Source organism: Schistocerca cancellata, chromosome 5, assembly GCF_023864275.1.
Source record: "Schistocerca cancellata isolate TAMUIC-IGC-003103 chromosome 5, iqSchCanc2.1, whole genome shotgun sequence".
Lineage (NCBI taxonomy): Eukaryota > Metazoa > Arthropoda > Insecta > Orthoptera > Acrididae > Schistocerca > Schistocerca cancellata.
In genome coordinates, this window is record NC_064630.1 from 638243749 (window position 1) to 638266646 (window position 22898).

At 40.9% G+C, this 22898-nt stretch overlaps 1 protein-coding gene across 1 annotated transcript in view; it reads right to left on the reverse strand.

Annotated features, from left to right (window-relative positions):
- Positions 1-19016: 19016 nt before the first annotated feature.
- The window catches only part of LOC126188729 (c-Myc-binding protein-like), a 49494-nt gene continuing 45612 nt past the window's right edge, over positions 19017-22898 (reverse strand). The window contains exon 2 of the mRNA XM_049930337.1: positions 19017-19259. Coding sequence (XP_049786294.1) covers positions 19017-19259 — 243 coding nt within the window. The remainder of the gene's footprint in view (positions 19260-22898) is intronic.

Genomic DNA, 22898 nt, shown 5'->3' on the forward strand with positions numbered 1-22898 from the left:
ACTTTGAGGTAACATGTAAAGTAACCACACTCTTCATTTATTTCCACCAAAAACTGTTGTAACTGACAGTGAAATAATGTGTGTGACATCAGAAAGTTTACTTTTTGTACCACCAGTTTCTTCATATGCTCCATGCTGTCAAATGTAGCACATAGTGCTTCTTGACATACAGACAATGAACCTTGTCTGTCAATCATTGTAATTTTTTGCTGTTTCATTGTCAAATAAATCTTTAAATACTTTCTGTGTGTTATTGTAATGTTGTTTCACAGTAAATCTGCAGTACTCATCAATTATGCAATCACATAATAGATATTGAGAACTGTCTTCCCTCTCTTCCATCACTTTTATTCATTTTTAAAGGCTTGTGAGAATATGCAGCTAAACTGTCTGTTTCTGTGTAAACAGTCACTGGATCTGTGAAGACCATGAACAAACACCAAAGCATTCCAGCAATGACAATGATTTTGCTGAACAGCAGACAGTCTTCCTGACTAAAAAATGACACACCTCAACACTGAGTGGAATGTTCGGGTTGACTGAAGCATCCGATCTCGCCCGTTGGCTTTGACCCATGACGTAAGGCTGTTGTATGTGACATCACGACGGTGCGGAATTTAGTTTGAGAGTGGCACTTTTGTAGGTGTCATTTTGATGTGATCAGTGGTGCTCTCTAGTGGTGTGTTAGGTGATGTTTTTGGTTTAGTTTGCGTGTGTGGTGTCGTGTGTGAACTTTGATAATTGCTTATTTTATGTCTTTGTTAGGTATGGATATGACTGACAGGGTCAACAGTTTTTGGTTGTCGGGTATGATGGGGGACAGTGCGTTGTCTCTAATAAAATTTCTTCAACTATTCGGATTTTTGGATGAAGTCATGAAGTGTTCAGTATGTCATGAAGAAATGAGGCTTACTTAAAGTTCCGGCATCTCGGACCATGGACGGCTGTATGTGGAGATTTCGTAAGGTTAACAGGTCAAGGGAAGTGTTTGATCCCAATTTATGAGATCGGGAGCTGCTGTTGAGCTATATAGGTCAAGGGAAGTGTCCGATTCCAGATGATATTGTGTTTATTGTTATTTGGGGAGTTTAGTGATGTTGGTTGTTTTCATTGTTTTGCATGGGGGTGGGTGTCTAAATTTGTTTATATTTAGTTTGTCCCCACCCAGAAACCCGCTTTTTCCCACGCTTGTCCCATTAGTGTCATTAGGCTTTTTGTGGAACGTGTGTGTGTGTGTGTGTGTGTGTGTGTGTGTGTGTGTGTGTGTGTGTGTGTTTGTTTGTTTGTTTGTTTTTTGATGTATTTTTGTCCTCATAATGTGTACATAATGACTTTATATGTGCCAATTTGGAATCGTGGTTTATGGTAGTTTCCCCCATATTTGTGACGTCATGGGTCGAAGCAGGCGTATTTCCGAATGTTGTGATAAACTGAGCAAAGCTGAAGACAATCAAATGCTTGACCTGCACATGATCTGCACATCTGCCTTGCATGCAGTTTGGCATGCCATGACCAGCCCTGCTCTTTTGTATCCCATATACTTGAGAAACACAGTATTCTGCCACTTATATCATCTCCAAACTGTAAATATGCTCTCCTGGGCAATTTTAACCACCTTGCTTTTCCTAGACCATCAGACAAGTCCTAAGATCTACCTCTACTGTCAACAACAACCTACATCTGTCCTATAACAAATTAAGACTTCAACACTCTCCCTTTCTGCCTAACTGAAATCCTATCAGTCTTTTCAGTCCTATATCCCACCTAACAGTTCCTTCCCCAATATGCTACCAACAGATTTCTTAATATAAAACACTCTCCAGTTGCCTTTCTCATTTAAATTCTTCATTTTGTAGTTACCTTGAGCTCTTACCATCACCATTATCACCGAGAATAAAAAGAACATTTTCAAAATAATGATTCCAGTATAGCTTCACTGTTTTCTGTCTCTTTTTCCTTTCTTCATATCAGTTTGGCACCTGCTATCATTTCCTTCCAACCACAGAAACATTCCACTTTTAAACTTTCCTCCTAAACATTGGTATCTTTATTTTTTCCCAACTGTTTCTTGAATACTTGAATTTTAGTGATGGTTGATCTTTGTTGTTAGAGACACATGAAAATTCATTTGATTCATTTCGTTTTATTAGGTCAACAAATATGTACAAAAAATAGCAAAATCTCTTCCTTATTATTTCTGATTTGTTTGTTATGTTCTGATAAATTATATTATTTTGTACCCTCTGAACTCTGTCCAAACAGGCTACGGAAGGTGTAATGTTACTGATCGACCACCATGCCATCCTCAACCAATAGGCTTCAGCGCACCGATCTTCTGACCATTGTCAGTTTTCATGACCGGAGCCACCACACGTGCTAACAGAACTCAGCAGACCCAGGCAGCCACCCATCCAGATGCTGGCCAAGGCTGACAGTGTTTAACTTTGGTGATCTGATGGGAACTGGTGTTACCACTGTGGCAAAGCTGTTAACATATTAATTTGTACACTACAAAATTCTAAAGGCTGTAGAAGGCTTAATGTTTTCCTTATAATTCCTGTTTGTAATTATTATAATTTTTCAAATGGTTCAAATGGCTCTAAGCACTATGGGACTGAACACCTGAGGTGATCAGTCCCCTACACTTAGAACTACTTAAACCTAACTAACCTAAAGACATCACACACATCCACGCCCGAGGTAGGATTTGAACATGCAACTGTAGCAGCAGCACGGTTCCGGACTAAAGTGCCTAGAACTGCTCGGCACAGCAGCCGATCTAATTTTTCTAGTTTATAGTTTAGCATTAAGCATTCACTGGCAAATAGGCATGGTTTCAGTATTGTGTTGTACTGCCTCATTTTAGGTTTTTTTGTTATAGGTGTTCTTAGATTTACTATAGCAAATTTTTTAAAAGTGTTTGCTTAGATTTTTTCTCCAAAAAAATTGGAATTTCTTTACTTTTTTTATTAGATCAACAGTGTCCTAAAATTTTTTGGAGCACTTTTTTATAATTTACATGTATTTCCTTTCTTCTACAGAAATTTTTAAGTCTATCATGTCACCTGCCCTTCCAGGAAACTGTTTTGTATTGCTGCATTTTTTCAGACCTCCAGAAAGAAAATGACAAAATAATCTTTAAAAGCTAGACAATTAATTGCAAAGCTTTAGCTTTCTTCCCAGCATGAGTGGGAATGTTTTGTGTTCTTTGAGCTTTTCATTCAAATTTCCCACAACATTTTCAGCATGACAGTTAAAAGGAGTGGAGAGAAGTTTTTTGACTTATCTGACACTTGAACTTAGTTTGGAAGGTTGGCATATCTCACCTATAAAGTTTACTTTATGAATTGTGTATGTATGGTTTCAGGGATTAGGTTTGCCAAGTTAGATTTAACTCTAAATTCAGGACAGCTTTGTCTAGGATTTTACTGTAAACAGTGAAAACCTTTTTCAAACCAATATCAATTATGGTACATTTTTGGAGTTCATTTACCTGTGAGGAATATTATGGACACAAAGATGGAAATGTGTACAGAACAGTTTTTTTTTTCATTTGGTGAAATAGATGAACTTCTGTTATTGTCAACCTCATGATTTATGCCATTCTTGTGTAATAGGTATATTAGAGAAATAATTATGAAAAATCTGTCTTGATTGCACAAACTATCTGGTGTTTACCTAGGTTTCAGTGTGGGTAACCACGCCTTCTTCAGAACAAATATAAAACAGCCTGACTAAATAGGCACAGTCAAAGACCAAAATCAACACATACAGCGGCAAGACCCCATAAAAAGATTTTTTTTTACAAATACATGGTACACAAGTACCAAGTCAATAATATTACTTATCTCAACCCTGTGTGTCCTGCATCGCCCCAGCCAATGTACGATAGTCACAGGCTCTCCACCGAACTGCGGCACTGCAGGCTGCTCAAGTGCGCAGCTATCAAAATCACTGTGCATGCACGTGGCCAGTAAATGCTCTTCTTATGCATGGGAGTGGGATTACAAAGTTAACACGGATCCAGACCTAACTGATTGCCAAAATTTGTCGCACAAATAGCAAATTGAGCAAATGATTAAAACAATGATGCGGGAATTAAGACAAATTTAATAGCAACGCACAACAAACTTTGTGCACAGATGGTAAATCAGCCACAAGGTAATATGGAGGCCCTAGAATTAGGTATAAATTACACCTAAACTAAAAAGATAGCTATGTTAAGGACGTTATTGTTAACAGATCAAATCCACTAATAACATCTGCAGCAGAAAGAACCATACTCGCTACATTGCCATAATAGTAAGCGACTCACCAGGGCATAATCAGAAGACGTTAAAGATTTATAACATACTTTGTCGCCATGGTCTTATAAGATAAGATACATAAAAAAGCTCTTAAAAGCCCGCAGCAATAAGAAAATGCAAATGGTGTTCTTCTTGGCTAACCGAACCCTCAACACAGTAGGAGGGAAAATGTACCAAAATGGGGGGGCTGTTGTTACCATCCGTGAACAATCAACATTGTGTGCGTGCATCAACCAACTTCCACATCATGCAACCTATTGTGAAGAATTAAGTAAAGGACTGAAACCTTCAAAGAAATTTCTGTTTTTTAATTGGAGCTGATCATTAAGGACATCGTCTTTAGCATATTGCAGGTGTTTAAAATCTGCATTTCCTCTAAGATGTCCAATTTTGAACCCTTAACTTCAGCATGAATCAACTCAATATTAGATGGAAGACTCGGCGCATAAGCCGTTTGTATAAGGTGTTCTGCATAAGTGGAACCGCTCATGCCATCACCGCTTCTAGTGGGGATGTGCTCTTTATATGTAAGATTTCGGACAGTCACTGCAAGTAATTTTATACACTGCAGACTGAGACAGTTTATCATCTGTGATCTGCAATGAGTGTATTAAATTCTTGTGCAGATTATTGTTGGTGGAAAGGCTATTCTAAAGTTATAGGCTCTAAGCAAACGCCCTAATTTGTAACTAACATTACCTACAAAAGGGATAGATACTGTTGCCATCAGTTTGTCATTTACTAAATCTCCTAATGTGGAAGATGTACCATTATTTTTATTTATTTTCTTATTGTACAAACGTCTTACCAGTTGTGAACTATAACCATTATTACTAGCGATAGTTTTCAGTGTGACCAATTCGGTTTCTAGCACCTATGGTGACAGGGGGATAGCTGTATCTCAATGTATACTCGAATGGATAAAGGCCATCTTATGGGCATGCGGATGCAACGAATCTACAGAAATGATATTATCAGATTATGTGTCTTTCCGTTATATATTAAACTCAATACAGCTATCCACCACCATCAACGTGAGCTCCAAATAGTTCAAGAACCTCATCAAGAATTCCTTCTCAAGTGTGAAACTGATGTTATCATGAAGATAGAAAAAATGCAGTCTACATCATTTTGAGTAGCGTTAATGACCAACAAAATGTCGTCAATGTACCTAGTATAAAATTTTATTTTACTCAAAATCTCTCTACCACTGGCAAAAAAACCTAATTCTAAGGAGTTCAAGAAAATTTCAGATAAAATCCCAGCAAGGGGGCTTCCCATAGCTAATCCAAACGGTTGCGAATACATTCTATCATTAAAGGTAAAATAATTATATTCAAGGACATCCGTAGCAACATCATTAACTCATAAATTTCTTTGTGCGATAGTCTCTTATAATGACGTAAGTTATCCTCTAATATCTGGAGGGTCTGGTCCACCGGTACGTTCGTATACAGACTTGTTATATTGAATGAGACAAGTTTAGATTCTTCAGAACAGATTACATTACCCCAAAGCATGGCTAATTCAATAGAATTTTTGACTGTATAGCTTTTACTAAAAACAAAATTATCTTTAATTTGGGAATTCTTGATGAGGTCGTTGAACTATCTGGAGCTCACGTTGACGGTGGTGGATAGCCGTATTGAGTTTAATATATATCGGAAAGACACGTACTCCAATAATATCATTTCTGTAGATTCGTTGCATCCGCATGCCCATAAGATGGCCTTTATCCATTCGAGTATACATTGAGCTACAGCTATCTCCCTGTCACCGTAGGTGCTAGAAACCGAATTGGTCACACTGAAAACTATCGCTAGTAATAATGGTTATAGTTCACAACTGGTAAGACGTTTGTACAATAAGAAAATAAATAAAAATAATGGTACGTCTTCCACATTAGGAAATTTGGTAAATGACAAACTGATGGCAACAGTATCTATCCCTTTTGTAGGTAACGTTAGTTACAAATTAGGGCGTTTGCTTAGAACCTATAACTTTAGAATAGCCTTTCCACCAACAATAATCTGCACAAGAATTTAATACACTCGTTGCAGATCACAGATGATAAACTGTCTCAGTCTGCAGTGTATAAAAGTACTTGCGGCGACTGTCCGAAATCTTACATATAAAGAGCACATTCCCACTAGAAGCGGTGATGGCATGAGCGGTTCCACTTATGCAGAACACCTTATACAAATGGCTCATGCGCCGAGTCTTCCGTCTAATATCGAGTTGATTCATGCTGAAGTTAAGGGTTCGAAATTGGACATTTTAGAGGAAATGTAGATTTTTAAACACCTGCAGTATGCTAAAGACGATGTCCTTAAAGATCAGCTCCAATTAAAAAACAAAAATTTCTTTTAAGGTTTCAGTCCTTTACTTAATTCTTCACAATAGATTGCATGATGTGGAAGTTGGTTGAAGCACGCGCACGAAGTTGATTGTTCACGGATGGTAATGACGCCCCCCCCCCCCCCCATTTTGGTACGTTTTTCCTCCTACTGTGTTGAGGGTTCGGTTAGCCAAGAAGAACACCATTTGCATTTTCTTATTGCTGCGGGCTTTTAAGAGCTTTTTTATGTACCTTCGTTGGCTTCTATGTAATTATAAGACCATGGAGACAAAGTATGTTATAAATCTTTAACGTCTTCTGATTATGGCCTGGTCGGTCGCTTACTATTATGGCGATGTAGCAAGTATGGTTCTTTCTGCTCCAGATGTTATTAGTGGATTTTATCCGTTAACAATAACGTCCTTAACATAGCTATCTTTTTAATTTAGTTGTAATTTCTATCTAATTCTAGGGCCTCCGTATTAGCTTGTGGCTGATTTACCATCCGTGCACAATGTTTATCGTGCGTTGCTATTAAATTTCTCTTAATTCCCGTATCATCGCTTTTATCATTTGCTCAATCTGCTATTTGTGCGACAAATTTTGGCAATCAGTTAGGTCCGGATCCGTGTTAACTTTGTAATCCCACTCCCATGCATAACAAGAGCGTTTCCTGGCCGCGTGCATGCACAGTGATTTCGACAGCCGCGCACGTGAGCAGCCTGTGGCGCCTCAATTCGGTGGAGAGCCTGTGACCATCGTACGTTGGCTGGGGCGGGGCAGCACTCACAGGGGTGAGATAAGTAATATTATTGACTTGGTACACATGTACTGCGTATTTGTATAAACAAAATTTTATGGGGTCTTGCCACTGTAGATGTTGATTTTAGCCTTTGACTGTGCCTATTTAGGCAAGCTGTTTTATATTTGTTCTGAAGTAGGCGTGGTTACCCACGCTGCAGCCTAGGTAAACACCAGGTAGTTTGTGGAACCGAGGCCGATTTTTCATAATTATTTTGGTACTTACGATTGCTGACGTGCTGCAATGCTGAAAGCTCGTATATTAGAGACACTTTCCATCTCTTCAGGAACTTTCTTGTTTTCCAGAATTCTTAAATTGTTAATGATTTTTAGTTTGGAATATTTTAAAATATAGCTTTTATTTTTTGTTATTTTTGAAATAAAGGTTGAACAGCAGTGACTTTGCTTGTGACAACCTTCTCTTGATAAGCGGAATAGAAATTAAGAACAATAAACTAACAAGGTGGTGCTGAATTAAGAATTCACACTGCTTAATATAATGTTTTCAGACTATTTTCAATTTTTAGTCTTATTGCTGAAGAATAGTTGAAACAACTAAATCTGTATCTCAGATGCATAAGGTGAATGAAGTGATAATAGAAGACAAAAAGTGGCATATTGCATCTCAGAATTCTCCTTACAGGTATACTCTTGCTATTGAAGGATCTAACAGGCAGTTAAATGTCACACAGACAGACATTGTTTTATTTGGATCTGTAGATCCTCGATAATGGGATTACATTTGACAACACGTCTTCCATAATAAAGAGTAGCCAACATTTTTGAAACTGTTTCAGTCAAAGTAGAATAAGTCTTTTTTTGCCACGTAACATTATTCACCTAAATGAAATAGCATTGCAGTTATTGTTAACCGTCTACAACAGTTCATTAATTAGTTAGTTACAGTAATTACTCGTTCCATAGACTATATTCACAACAAATGGTCTAATGAGGAATGTGTCAAAAGAGAAAATACATTTATGATTATATATAACTGAAAAGTAGAAGAAAAAATATCTTGTAGATTTGTGCTGGCCATTAAAAAGTTTGTTCTGTCAGAATGACTATTTATATTCAAAAGTTCTTCTGTGGTACAGTAGAAGTTACGCAGAAAAAATGTGTTGATATACATTTGAAAACACTTTTGGTATCTGTCAGACATTTTATTTCCATGGGTAGATGGTCAAGGGGTTTTATAGCTGCATATATCACCCCATTCTGTAATAAAGTTAGACTCAATACATGTTAATACAGATCATTTTTCTCTCTGGTGTTGTACTTGTGACTATCTTTGTTAATCGCAAAACCAGATGGAGTATAGATGACTATTTTTGTATGTGTATAAATATACTGCAAGACTGTGGTTAATTTTCCCAGATGCTTAAAGAGATGCCAACTAGATTTATATATGCGAACCCCACACATAATTCTAATTGTCTCCTTTTGTGCAACAAATACTTCTGGCCTAAGAGAGGAGCTGCCCAAAAATGTTATTCCACAAGACACCAGTGAATGAAAATATGCTAAATATTGGATGTGATTTGTTTATTTCAAAGGTTAAAGCTAGCCAATTTGTGCAAAACCAGCCACTACTTTCACAAAAACATTAATTTATATTTTATCTGTTGGTTCTTCTTTGCCCAGCAAGATTTTTTCTGCTATCTAATTTCTCCCCATGCAGATGATGTAGCATCACTCATTGTATTACTCAGACAGCCTAGCATCTTTCGAAATTCTATGTCTTAAATAAGAACTAAACCAGGCACGTGCTGGACAATGCATTCTATAAAAACTTCTCTAATAGAACATTATAACTGAAACAATCCAATGTCTTCAGTAAGTCACGGAGGATCCCAACTGTGAGATTTTATCATTTAAAAATTTCATTACATGTTCTGTAAATGTATATGTTACTGTCAATGTAAGATGATTGGTAAATCCTAGAATTAACTGATGAAACCTAAGAATTACCACGTAACGAGAAATTTCGGACTTCTACCACATCGAAATGGTAAATCTTAGGTTTCACCAGTTAATTCTAGGATTTACCATTTATCTTACTTTTACAGTAATATATAATATAGAGCTTATTCAGAAAAGTGGCGTTTTTGAAATCCAAACTGTGATTTGGCTAAGTAGTCTATCCCATTACTTACTTATGTGGGTGAGGCAATGGGGTGCATTTAATTTCTCAAAAATTTCCGACTGTGTTGTAAGGAGTAACACTGGGCAGTTGTTACTGACATCTGTGGAGTCACTGTTCTCATAGAATGACCAGACAATATCATATGTAAATTTGTCTGGGGTAACACCCAGAATTAATTATGCAGTCACATAAGTGACTAACAACATCACATATTATAGAGCCCTAACTTTTGACTGTCTTATGGAGAGTCAGTTCGAGCTCAAGGTTTAGTCCTTCAGTGGATCTCAGTCTTTAAATTATATACGAGTGAGTATTCCTGAATTTTGTGGAAAAGTCAGATTGTTTTCTTTTGAAACCAGATTAACTATAAGGAAGTGATAAAAGTAATGAACTAGTCCGTTACCAAGGGTGTAGGTAAAGATGTTTTTTGTTTGTGGTAACAACTTCTGAAAAGTATTCTGTTAAGTGTTACTTCATAGCAAATCTTACTTAATTTTGGGGCAGGAAGTGTGGTGCAGTAGGATGTTGTATTATGAAATTGTGTTATTGTGCGCAGTGTCACAATTGAGCGCTTTGTTTGCAAACAGGAATGAATTGCAGTTTTCATAAATATCTATACGTTTATTTTTGTGAGTTGGTAATTTTTGCTTAAGTGTCCAGGAGCTGTTGCGAGCAGTGTGACGCAGGTGCCAACGTCGCGGAAGGTGGGCTGGCTAAAGTCTTCCGGACTCCTGAAGTTCTAGCAGTGCCCACCAATGAAGAAGTGTGATAAAAGCTTTTTTTTTCAAATATTGTAATTACCAAAAAGTTTATATAATTTGAGTCTTTTATGTGTAGCTTCTACCTGATCTGTAATGTCCATAATACGCAGAGAAGAACCCTTTTTTGTGTGTTAAAGTTTCATTCTAAAGTGAAAGGTGAATAAACTGCAATAGTCAACAGGACTCACATAGTGAAATACATATGAGAGTCATCCATAAAGGGTCATCCACAAAGTAAAGTACGACTGTGTACCACACCCAGTGCTGAACCCCTGCCACCGTGAATGCAAGCGTGCCAGTTATCTCCTTCCCCCATCTTAGCGTGAGCCGAGTTCTGTTGCCGAGCAGTCACGCCTCTATGTTCTGTAAACTTTTCAGAATAGCGACACTCTTTGAAAATCGCGCCAAATGTGAAGCGCGGAGTACCGTTCATTTAATGAATCCACAAAATATTTGGCAAACTGAAATTTGTAGACAAATAAAGAATTTTTATGGTGATAGAGATATGAATGAGTCTCAATTGACGTGGAATATTGTCTGCAAAGGTTTTTTTGATTCACTACTATATACCACTCATACAGGCCTGAACAGGCACCAAGTAATTTACACTTATTCCCGAAACTAAAGAAATTTTTGGGTGGAAAACAGTTGGTAACAGAGGAAGACCTCAAACAAGTAGTGACATGATGGCTCAAATCTTTGGTGGTAGAGGAGTACAACAAGGGAACTGAAATACTGATCCCGTGTTGCAATAAGTGCCTTGATAGTTATAGGGACTACATTTAAAAATAGAGTAAGGTATTGTAAGTTCCGAAATAAAATTTTATGTGATTACTTTAGTTTTTATTTAGTTATGCAACAATGTTATTTACAGGGCTATTACAAATGATTGAAGCGATTTCATAAATTCACTGTAGCTCCATTCATTGACATATGGTCACGACACACTACATATATGTAGAAAAACTCATAAAGTTTTGTTCGGCTGAAGCCGCACTTCAGGTTTCTGCTATCAGAGCGCTCGAGAGCGCAGTGAGACAAAATGGCGACAGGAGCCGAGAAAGCGTATGTCGTGCTTGAAATGCACTCACATCAGTCAGTCATAACAGAGCAACGACACTTCAGGACGAAGTTCAACAAAGATCCACCAACTGCTAACTCCATTCGGCGATGGTATGCGCAGTTTAAAGCTTCTGGATGCCTCTGTAAGGGGAAATCAACGGGTCGGCCTGCAGTGAGCGAAGAAACGGTTGAACGCGTGCGGGCAAGTTTCATGCGTAGCCCGTGGAAAATTGGCTCATGCCACAACTGGAGACCGACAGCGCCGACTTCATCTTTCAACAGCATGGTACCCCACCGCACTTCCATCATGATGTTCGGCATTTCTTAAACAGGAGATTGGAAAACCGATGGATCGGTCATGGTGGAGATCATGATCAGCAATTCATGTCATGGTCTCCACGCTCTCCCGACTTAACCCCATGCGATTTCTTTCTGTGGGGTTATGTGAAAGATTCAGTGTTTAAACCTCCTCTACCAAGAAACGTGCCAGAACTGCGAGCTCGCATCAACGATGCTTTCGAACTCATTGATGGGGACATTGATTATCGGCTTGATGTCTGCCGAATCACTGAAGGGGCACATATCGAACATTTGTGACTGCCTAAAAAAACTTTTTGAGTTTTTGTATGTGTGTGCAAAGCATTGTAAAAATATCTCAAATAATAAAGTTATTGTAGAGCTGTGAAATCGCTTCAATCATTTGTAATAACCCTGTACTTTCTGGATGATCCTCCTATATTAAAAGCTGATGACAATAATAGCGGAAGTGTAGGAATTCGATTTTACACAAATGTTAAAAAAAGAATAACACTTCGCTGTTTCTTCAAATCAATTAAAAGAATGCCAAGATAATGGCACTGGAAAAAATGGCTTATTATCTTCTGCATCCTTGACACATCTCCATGAGCTCCATCGCTAATGAGCGCATTGTCAACAAAATATTAGTATTGCTTCTTTTTTCTCCGGTAGAATGTATCACTATTAAGTCTTTCAATTGTGCTTCCCTTTTCCATGCATTTCGTAAACAAATAACTTCGGAAACACAGCTTGCTGTTGTAGACAAAGGCGTCGATGCTGATGCCGTGTTCTTTGACTTCCGGAAAGCATTCGATACAGTACCATACTGTCGTTTAGTCAACAAAATACAAACTGGTTTCAGTACTTCTTTGCAGTTATAACACAATACATGGCCAAATGAAATTATGGTTCCCGAGACCTTTCCAAGTGTTTCTGGTACCGCGTGCTGTGGGTTTTGAATCCGCGCCAGTCAGCATGGACGTTGAAGACCACTAGAGGTCTCTGCACCATCACGCCGTAAGCCGCGGCAGCGCGCGCCTCCTGGACCGCGTATAATGTGAGGGCGCCACGGCCAATAGCGGCGTACCCGATCATGTATTTAAACGCCTACCTCTCAGCCAGTCAGTCTGATCTTTTGTGTGCATCTATTGACATCTCCCCAACAGAAAGCTTGTTTACGTTACTTCGTTCCGTGTACGAGTGGATGTGGTTGATTTCTGGGGTTTTCTTGTGACTCTGTTGCTTCTTGCGTGTTGTTGTTCATAAGGCATCGCTCGGTTGTCCGTCATTGTTTGTGTCCGTCCTTTCCTGTTTGTGTTGTTGTTGGTGGGTCCCGCCGCGCTTTCCTTCACTGCAACCCACGACCGTTCCGGTCACGGTTACGACATTGTTAAACATGTCTGATGTATATATGCAGACTGAGCGATGAATGAAAATTTGTACCAAGGCTGGAATTCGAATTTGCCTCTCCTGTCCACTAGGCAGATGCGTCAACCACAATGGCGTCGTAGCACAATGCCTTTGCACAACTGGATGAACTACCCTAGCATGCCTGTCTCCTGATTCCAAATTCCTATTCACGACCCAGCTGGGGTGTGTCACATTGGTGAAGTGGTTAGTGCATCTGCTTATCGAGCAGGAGACACAAGTTCAAATCGCGGTTCTGGCACAAATTTACATTAGTTGATTCAGTGTGCGTATATACAACAGCCTACATAGCTTTTACTGGGTCCAAATAATGCAAATGTCATGTTAGGAGTACCCAAAGGAATGTTATAGAGCAGTTACTGTCCTCAGTGTACAAAAATTATGTAGTGGATATTGTCAGGAGTTCCAAGAGACCGTTCACAATTGATACTGTTGCTTACAAGTTTGTAATTCCAGAAACTGAAGTGAAAAGCAGAAACACTTTAGAAGTGTGATGTTAGTGCAGAGGCTGGCTGTTTATTCTAAACGTGAATAAATTTAGAGTACTGCGTGCAAATAGATGAAGAGATCCACTACTGTTCAACTACACTATTGGTGACAAATTACTGGAAACAGTAACTACCGTAAAACACCTAAGAGTAGCTATTTAGAATGACCTACAGTGAAATGACCATATAAAACTATTTGTAGGACATATACAGGTCAGGTTGAGAGTCAGCGGAAGAAATATAATTCAACCAAGGAAGAAGTGGCTGATCAAACACTTCTTGAGTAGTGCTTGTGAATATGGGATCCTAAACAGATAACACCAATGGAGGAAGTAAAGAAGATCCATAGAGGAACAGAGCATTTATTCGAATGATTGCGTAGTAAGCTCTCAAGTGTCATGGAGTTGCTCATCCAGTGTGAGAAGCAGACGTTACAGGAGAGGCGTTGTGCGTTACTAAGTAGTTTACTGCTGAAATTCCGAGAGAGTACACTCGAAGAAGAGTCAGACAGTGTACCAACTCGTATGACATAAATCTCGCAAAATGACTACTACTAGAAGATCAGAGAAACGGGAGCTTGCACAAACGTTCATTGATTGTCGTTCTCTCAAACATCATTCTTGAATGGAAGAGGAAAATTATAGTGGCATCAAAGATGTCCTCAGCCATACCCCATTAGGTGGCTTGCAGAATATAGATGTAGAAGTTCAGGTTATGCACAAATATCTCCAGTGTTTCAGAAGTCGAATGAACGAAACATAGAAGAGACACAGCAAAATGACACATGTCAGTGTATAGAGCATGCCTCCAATTTTGGTTTATTACGCAGCATGGTGTAGTTGCAGAGCACACCACTAGGGGGCATGCATGTTAGAGAATGGTGTACAATGGAGCGATGTGTGTAATTTTTTTCCCTTGAATCCGCTCTATATGAGTCCACAGTGACGGTTCAGCGAAGATATCGTATCATATATCTGGTAAAGTTCCAACAAACAAAACAACCGTGTGTGGTACAACACATTCCGCGAGAGTTGATGCTTATGTGGTGAGAAGATGTTTGCCAGGAGCGTCAGCAGAGAATGTAGATCATGTGCAGGATTCATTCGCCAGGAGCCCAAATGAATCGATGACACGTGCGAGGAGAGGACTCCAGATACTGTAGTCAATGTCTGATACATTCTATGTGAACATTTGCGTGTAAAGCCTAGCCAGCTGCAGTTGTTACATGTGCTGACTACTGGGGACAATGAGCCTCACTCTGATATTTGCAATGACTTTTCACAGAAGTGGATTTTCTCATGTGTCTGGAGGTGAGTTTTCATAATGTGTGTGTTTCAGGCATCGAACATCCTTGCGAGACTGCGCAACAAATTCGTGATTCACCTAAAGTTAATGTTTTTATGCCATAAAAGTGTTTGGATCATTTTTGCCTGCAGAGCAAAACCATGACTCATTTCGTGTATCTGCACATTATAACAATCGTAGGTTGACACTCTGTGGCCAGTACTGAACCTAGTAATGCCATATTTCTAAAGTGAAGACATGAGTATCATTTTTTAACTTACATGCTTTTCGTTTTTGGCAGGTGAGATTTTTTTATATGTTCAGAAAGCGTAAATGGTGTAACTCAAAAAAGAAAGGTTTCCAGGTACTGTACATTTGATTAAAACCCATTTGAATAAGAACAGTGATTGAATATATTAACAGAAATAATGTTTTAAAATAACGCATTAATTTCTCCTTTTGATGTACAAAAATTTATTTCACAATTTATATTTTCATACCTCTGTAACTTCTTGGAAGCCTATCTTTGTCATACGTGTATCTTTGATTTTGGAAGGGCAGGCTATTTGGCATATATGTAACAAAGTATGAGGAAGGAACTGAGTTAGCGTGCTTGTACTTCGGTACTAATTGGTTATTGCCTGTGGAGAGTTGTTGGATATTTGGATTATACAAAGAAAAGTCTGATTTCACTGTCATTGTGATGAAAATAGAATGTATTGTCTGTGTCGAATGCATACAAAGAGATTTCCCTTGGATTGAATAAACAGCCAAAAAGGAATTATGCATTTTATTCAAGCAATTGATAAAAACCTGAACCATTATTAAAACCAGGTTAACAGAAGAAATCACCCTCGAGACAACGTTGCTACAGTTAAGTATCTGCAATCAAAACTGGATTGTACTCGTCTCCAAATCAAGTCAAAGTGCAAAACAGAATCTGTTTGCTCTGAAATGTCTTAACTAACTACTTATTCTCAGGAATATCATTGTGGGATCTGGGTACATCTGAATGTGCTGCAGCAATGGATTATGCCACAACTGTAACTAGACGGTGGGAGATTTTATTTTGCCAACAAAACGGTGCTCTACACACTTTGTTTCAGGCGTTCGTGATTACCTAAAAGCCGAATTACCTCAATGTTGGACTGGGTGTGCTTCCATCGTAACTCTCCACTTCTTCAGTGATCGACATGGTCACTAGATTTAATTCCATGACATTTTTCCTTAGGGGTAGTGTCTGCAAAAGATTGTGTGCGTCCACGGTCACATAATCTGGAAGAGTTGCAAGGAAGGATAATTAATGCGGTAGCTGATACTGACCATGACATTTTGGGACATGTGTGGCAAGAGGTTGACTAATATATTGACTTGCATGAACGAAAGATCTCCTCGCTAAGCCATGGAGGCCCAATTGGCGTCTACCGGTTGCTGTGTCACCCTCTGTCTTGCGGCGTCATGCAGATGCGGTGTGGAGGGTCATGTGGTCAAGCACACCGCTTTCCCGGTAGTTTTGCAGATTTTCCAGATCTTGGAGCCACTACAGTTTTGTCAAGTAGCTCCTCAGTTGGCATTACGAAGCTGAGTGCACCCCTTACCGGTCCTCCCACCAAGGAAATATTCTTAGCAGTACCGTGCATCGAACCAGGGTGCTCCACACGGCAGTTATCCACACTGGCCACGCAGCTACGGAGGCAGTTGCATTGACATGTACTACATCAATATTTAGCACCTGTAATTTCATTGAACAACGTGGAGAGATGCCCTATCCACCAATGTGTGTCTAGTTCCTGTATGTCTTTCAGTGTTTGCACAGTCGCGTTCTGAAACCCCGGAGATATGAGTATCATTCGAAAAGTTCTACACACCTTATGACAGCTTCCCAGCGCTTTGGAAACTTCTGTATTTCGAGTAGGGCACCTTCATTGTTGAGTTGTCTGATTGCTCGGGTCATATCACAGGAAGCTTCATCAGTTGTATCAAAATGTTATTCCTTCAATTTCGGAAATAAATCGAAGTCTTGTGGGCTCATATCGGGACCACATGGTGTCAAGTATTTCCTATCCAAATTTGTCGAGCATTTCTGTCACTGGTAGGGCAATATGCGGTCTTGCATTATCGTGCAAAATGACACCAGCTCCGAGCATGCCAGATATTCTTTGACGAATTTTCGGGTGGAAAACATTATGCAGAAACAGCTTGTAGTACGAGCCTGTTACAGACGTCCCCTTGGGCACTCTATTTGCGAATATGAGTCCATTCATGCTATACGTAAATATACTCATCAGTGTCATCTTTAACTGTTGGTGACAAATTTTTTAGGGTGAGGGGAATCGGAACTTTTCCCTTGTGACATCTGTGACTTCAGTTCTCCGCCAAAATATGATATTCAGGTTTCGTCAAGTCAACAATACTTTTCAGAAGCTATTCTCCCAATTCTTTTGCGACCTGCTTTCCATTCTTCACTCAGGTGATGCGGAACCTCTCTGGCAGCAACTTTTCTCATTTTTAACTTTTCAGTTAGATTCTCTAAGATGAAGTGAGAGACATTCTTGCCTCATGTGCAATTTCCTCACAACGTTTTAGTCTATCTCATCTCAGAATGTCATTAATAATAACTTGAAAGATGTAGTCTGTTGCAGTTGATGAGCTTCCACTTCTTGTGTTGTCCTCAGTGCTTACCCGACCTTCATGAAAACAGGCAGACCATCGTGATAATATCCACTACGATATTCCCACAAACCTCTTCCAATGTGTTATAAATTTCCGTTACTGTTCTTTCCACGTAGGAATTCGATTTTGGTGTAGGAACGCTGGACACTACGCATAATCCGAGTTGACTTGGTTTCAGCTTCCATTTTGAAACTGAATTACGATACAGCTACGTGAACCAGTGAAACACATATACGACCGTCGCGCCTAAAGTCTCGGTCACAACTTACAGGGTTATTACAAATGATTGAAGCGATTTCACAACTCTACAATAACATTATTATTTGAGATATTTTCACAATGCTTTGCACACACATACAAAAACTCAAAAAGTTTTTTAGGCATTCACAAATGTTCGATGTGTGCCCCTTTAGTGATTCGGCAGACATCAAGCCGATAATCAAGTTCCTCCCACACTCGGCGCAGCATGTCCCCATCAATGAGTTCGAAAGCATCGTTGATGCGAGCTCGCAGTTCTGGTACGTTTCTTGGTAGAGGAGGTTTAAACACTGAATCTTTCACATAACCCCACAGAAAGAAATCACATGGGGTTAAGTCGGGAGAGCGTGGAGGCCATGACATGAATTGCTGATCATGATCTCCACCACGACCGACCCATCGGTTTTCCAATCTCCTGTTTAAGAAATGCCGAACATCATGATGGAAGTGCGGTGGAGCACCATCCTGTTGAAAGATGAAGTCGGCGCTGTCGGTCTCCAGTTGTGGCATGAGCCAATTTTCCGCGGGCTACGCGTGAAACTTGCCCGCACGCGTTCAACCGTTTCTTCGCTCACTGCAGGCCGACCCATTGATTTCCCCTTACAGAGGCATCCAGAAGCTTTAAACTGCGCATACCATCGCCGAATGGAGTTAGCAGTTGATGGATCTTTGTTGAACTTCGTCCTGAAGTGTCGTTGCACTGTTACGACTGACTGATGTGAGTGCATTTCAAGCACGACATACGCTTTCTCGGCTCCTGTCGCCATTTTGTCTCACTGCGCTCTCGAGCGCTCTGACGGCAGAAACCTGAAGTGCGGCTTCAGCCGAACAAAACTTTATGAGTTTTTCTACGTATCTGTAGTGTGTCGTGACCATATGTCAATGAATGGAGCTACAGTGAATTTATGAAATCGCTTCAATCATTTGTAATAACCCTGTACAAGAATTTCAACCTGATCGAGTGGCTGTAACGGTCGGGGACGCGCAGTGTGCAAGACTTTTGAAATGACCCTCGTACTTACGAATAACACTGTAAATGTAGATTTAGCTGGCAACTTCCAACCACGGTTCAATAATGAAAAAGAGTAGCTCTCTTTCCGGAATAAAATGGTTGCAGCGAGACGTTAGTTTAGCATCGGTTTTATTGACGGGAAATTAGCGTGGCGTGGCGCTTCAGTCGGCGGGCGCGGCCACGACCTCCTCGGTGACCTCCAGCGCCGCAGCCTCCGTCTCTTCGGCGTGATGCTCCTCGGCTGGCGGGGCCTCCGCTTCGCCGCCCTCAGCTGGCGCCGCCTCCTCCAGGTCGTCTCCGGGCCGCGGCTGCGCCAGGATCTCGTTCTCGGGCTCCAGCTCCGCCAGCTTGCCTCGCAGCAGGTCGTTCTCCTCGCGCAAGTTATGCAGGGCCGCCACGCTTTCCTGTGCGCATTTTTATTTATTTAACAATTACTGGCAGTGGTCAAATTGGCTCTCTTCAGCTATATGATTACATACACTACTGGCCATTAAAATTGCTACACCAAGAAATAATGCAGATGGTAAACGGGTATTCATTGGACAAATATATTATACTAGAACTGACATGTGATTACATTTTCACGCAATTTGGGTGCATAGATCCTGAGAAATCAGTACCCAAAACAACCACCTCTGGCCGTAATAACGGCCTTGATACGCCTGGGCATTGAGTCAAACAGAGCTTGGATGGCGTGTACAGGTACAGCTGCCCATGCAGCTTCAACACGATACCACAGTTCATCAAGAGTAATGACTGGCGTATTGTGACGAGCCAGTTGCTCGGCCACCATTGACCAGACGTTTATAATTGATGAGAGATCTGGAGAATGTGCTGGCCAGGGCAGCAGTCGAACATTTTCTGTATCCAGGAAGGCTCGTATAGGACCTGCAACATAGGTGGGGCATTATTCTGCTGAAATGTAGGGTTTCGCAGGGATCGAATGAAGGGTAGAGCCACGGGTCGTAACACATCTGAAATGGGGTCAACAGAAACATCCGATCTCACGCGTCGGCTTTGACCCGTGACGTAAGGGTGTTGTGGTGTGTGACGTCATTTCAATCTTTATGGTCTATATGTTTTGTCGCTACTCGTTATGTCTAATGAATCAATATTGTTTTTTTCTTTTTTTTTATTTGTTTCTTTTTTTTATCTTTTGATTGACCTACACATTGATCTGTAGCGTAGCCCTGAATACGAGGTTAGGTTGGGAGTTTTTTTTTTGGCGGGGGGGGGGGGGGGAGTCAGGGGGGGGGCGCAGCCCCCCCCTGCCTGGCCTTGAGTACCACTTGTTTATTATTATCTTTGTTTGCTATCAATGTTAGCAGATTGTTCTTGTGAAACCTTTGTGTGTGTTCTTTTTCTATGTGTTCGTCTTTGTGATACGTATGCAACGTTTCTATATCCGCCATATTGGAATTGTCGTTTCCGCTATATTTGTGACGTCATGGGTCAAAGCCGACGGGTTAGGTCGGACGCTTCCGTATTTCCCTGAAATGTAACGTCCACTGTTCAAAGTGCCGTCAATTCGAACAAGAGGTGACCGAGACGTGTAACCAATGGCACCCCATACCACCACGCCGGGTGATACGCCAGTATGGCGATGACGAATACACGCTTCCAATGTGCGTTCACCGCGATGTCGGCAAACACGGATGCGACCATCATGATGCTATAAACAGAACCTGGATTCATCCGAAAAAATTACGTTTTGCCATTCGTGCACCCAGGTTCGTAGTTGTGTACACCATGGCAGCCGCTCCTGTCTGTGATGCAGCGTCAAGGGTAATCGCAGCCGTGGTCTCGGAGCTGATAGTCCATGCTGCTGCAAACGTCGTCGAACTGTTGTCTTGGAAACGTCCCCATCTGTTGACTCAGGGATCGAGAGGTGGCTGCACGATCTGTTACCGCCATGCGGATAAGATGCCTGTCATCTCGACTGCTAGTGATACGAGGCCGTTGGGATCCAGTACAGCGTTTCGTATTACCCTCCTGAACTCACCGATTCCATATTCTGCTAACAGTCATTGGATCTCGACCAACGCGAGCAGCAATGTCGCAATACGATAAACCGCAATCGTGATAGGCTACAATCCGACCTTTATCAAAGTCGGAAACGCGATGGTACGCATTTCTCCTCCTTACACAGGGCATCACAACAACGTTTCACGAGGCAACGCCGGTCAACTGCTGTTTGTGTATGAGAAATCGGTTGGAAAATTTCCTCATGTCAGCACGCTGTAGGTGTCGCCACCGGCTCCAACCTTGTGTGAATGCTCTGAAAAGCTAATCATTTGCATATCAAAGCATCTTCTTCCTGACTGTTAAAGTTCGCGTCTTTAACACGTTATCTTCGTGGTGTAGCAATTTTAATGGCCAATAGTGTAATTTGGTAAAAGTCTACATCAGGGCCAGTGGCCGGTCTTTTGTGTCAGTGCAGCAATGTTATCAGCATTTTCCACAAAGTATGATGAGAACAAAAATACGTGCTGCAATAGTCTACAAGGGTTTGCCGCCGGATGATGTTGTGCAAATTCCACAATATTTCCTCGGAGCAACTGTCCGACAACTTCAGGAGGTTGAACCTTGCTGGTGGCTAGGTACGACTGGCGGTATCTGTACGTCGACGTCCCTTTATATAGAACATGCACGCAAAGAGTGTTCTGTGTACAGGGGCGTCAGTCGTACCTAGCCACCAGTAAGATTCAACCTCCTGAAGTTGTCGGACAGTTGCTCCGAGGAAATATTGTGGAATTTGCACAACGTCATCCGGCGGCAAACCCGTGTAGACTATTTGCAACATATCCACTGGGAAAGCTTGAACAGTCACAAAAGTGGGTGTGTCCGTTGCTCTATCTACACAGCTAATGAGAGAGAATCGGGCAGAGAACACGTTTGAAAGCAAGAGAGGAAGGAACATTGTCACTCTCTCACTTCAATATTGATGCGAAATCAGTTGAGTATATGGGATGAAAAAATAGCTGTGCCGTAAGGTCCCAGCCTACCCTCAAAATCTTATATTGTGGCATATTTGAAAAGAACAATCAAATGTTTCTGACAACAAAGATTATATACATTCTAAGGTAAAAAATAAATCAATAAACAGACGCATTACGAACGAATTATGGAACTGTCCGAATGGAATGGAAATCGGTACATGTGATGCAGATGTACAGACAAATAAATGATTTTAATTTCAGAAAATTTGTATGATTTATCCAATTAAAGAGCTTCACAAATCGAACAAGTCAACAACTCGTTGACCCACCTCTGGCTCTTATGCAATAAGTTTTTAGGCTTGATACTGATTGATAGAGTCGTTGGATGTCTTCATGAGAAAATCATGCCAAATTCTGTCCAATTGGCGCTTTAGATCGTCAGAATCCCAAACCAGTTGAAGCCCCCCCCCCCCGCCGATGATGACGCTCTAAACGTTCTCAATTGCGGAGAGATCATGCGACCTTGCAAGCGAAGGTTGGCTTTGGTAAGCATGATGACAAGTGGGAGAAACCCTCGCTGTGTGCGGATGAGCACTGTCTTGCTGAAGTGTAAGGGGCTACTATCATCGACGTACTCCTGTTCTGTAAGGCTGCCACGAATGACAACCGAAGGGATGCTGCTATGAAAAGGAATGGCATCCAGACCATCACTCCCGGTTGTCGGGCTGTATGGCAGATGACAAGTCATGTGGTATCCCAACTCTCCACGGCATCTTCACGCACGTCTTTACTTTGGCTCAGTTCGAAGCGGGTTTCAATTCTACTTCAGTTAATGAGATTCCAGGCCCCGATGACTAGTGATGATGTTTTTCAAGACGTCCCAGACAGCAATGGGATACCAACCTGAATATTGCCCGCCATGCTGCCCGACAGCATGCCCTCTTTAGTTATCATAAGCGGCACCCTCACAGCACAACGGTACATCGACGATGTTCTACGCCCCGTTTCGTTGCCCTTCATGGCAAGTCATCCTGAGCTTACATTTCAGCAAGATAACGCCCGTCCACACGCGGCAAGAGTTTCTACTGCTTGCCATCATGCTTT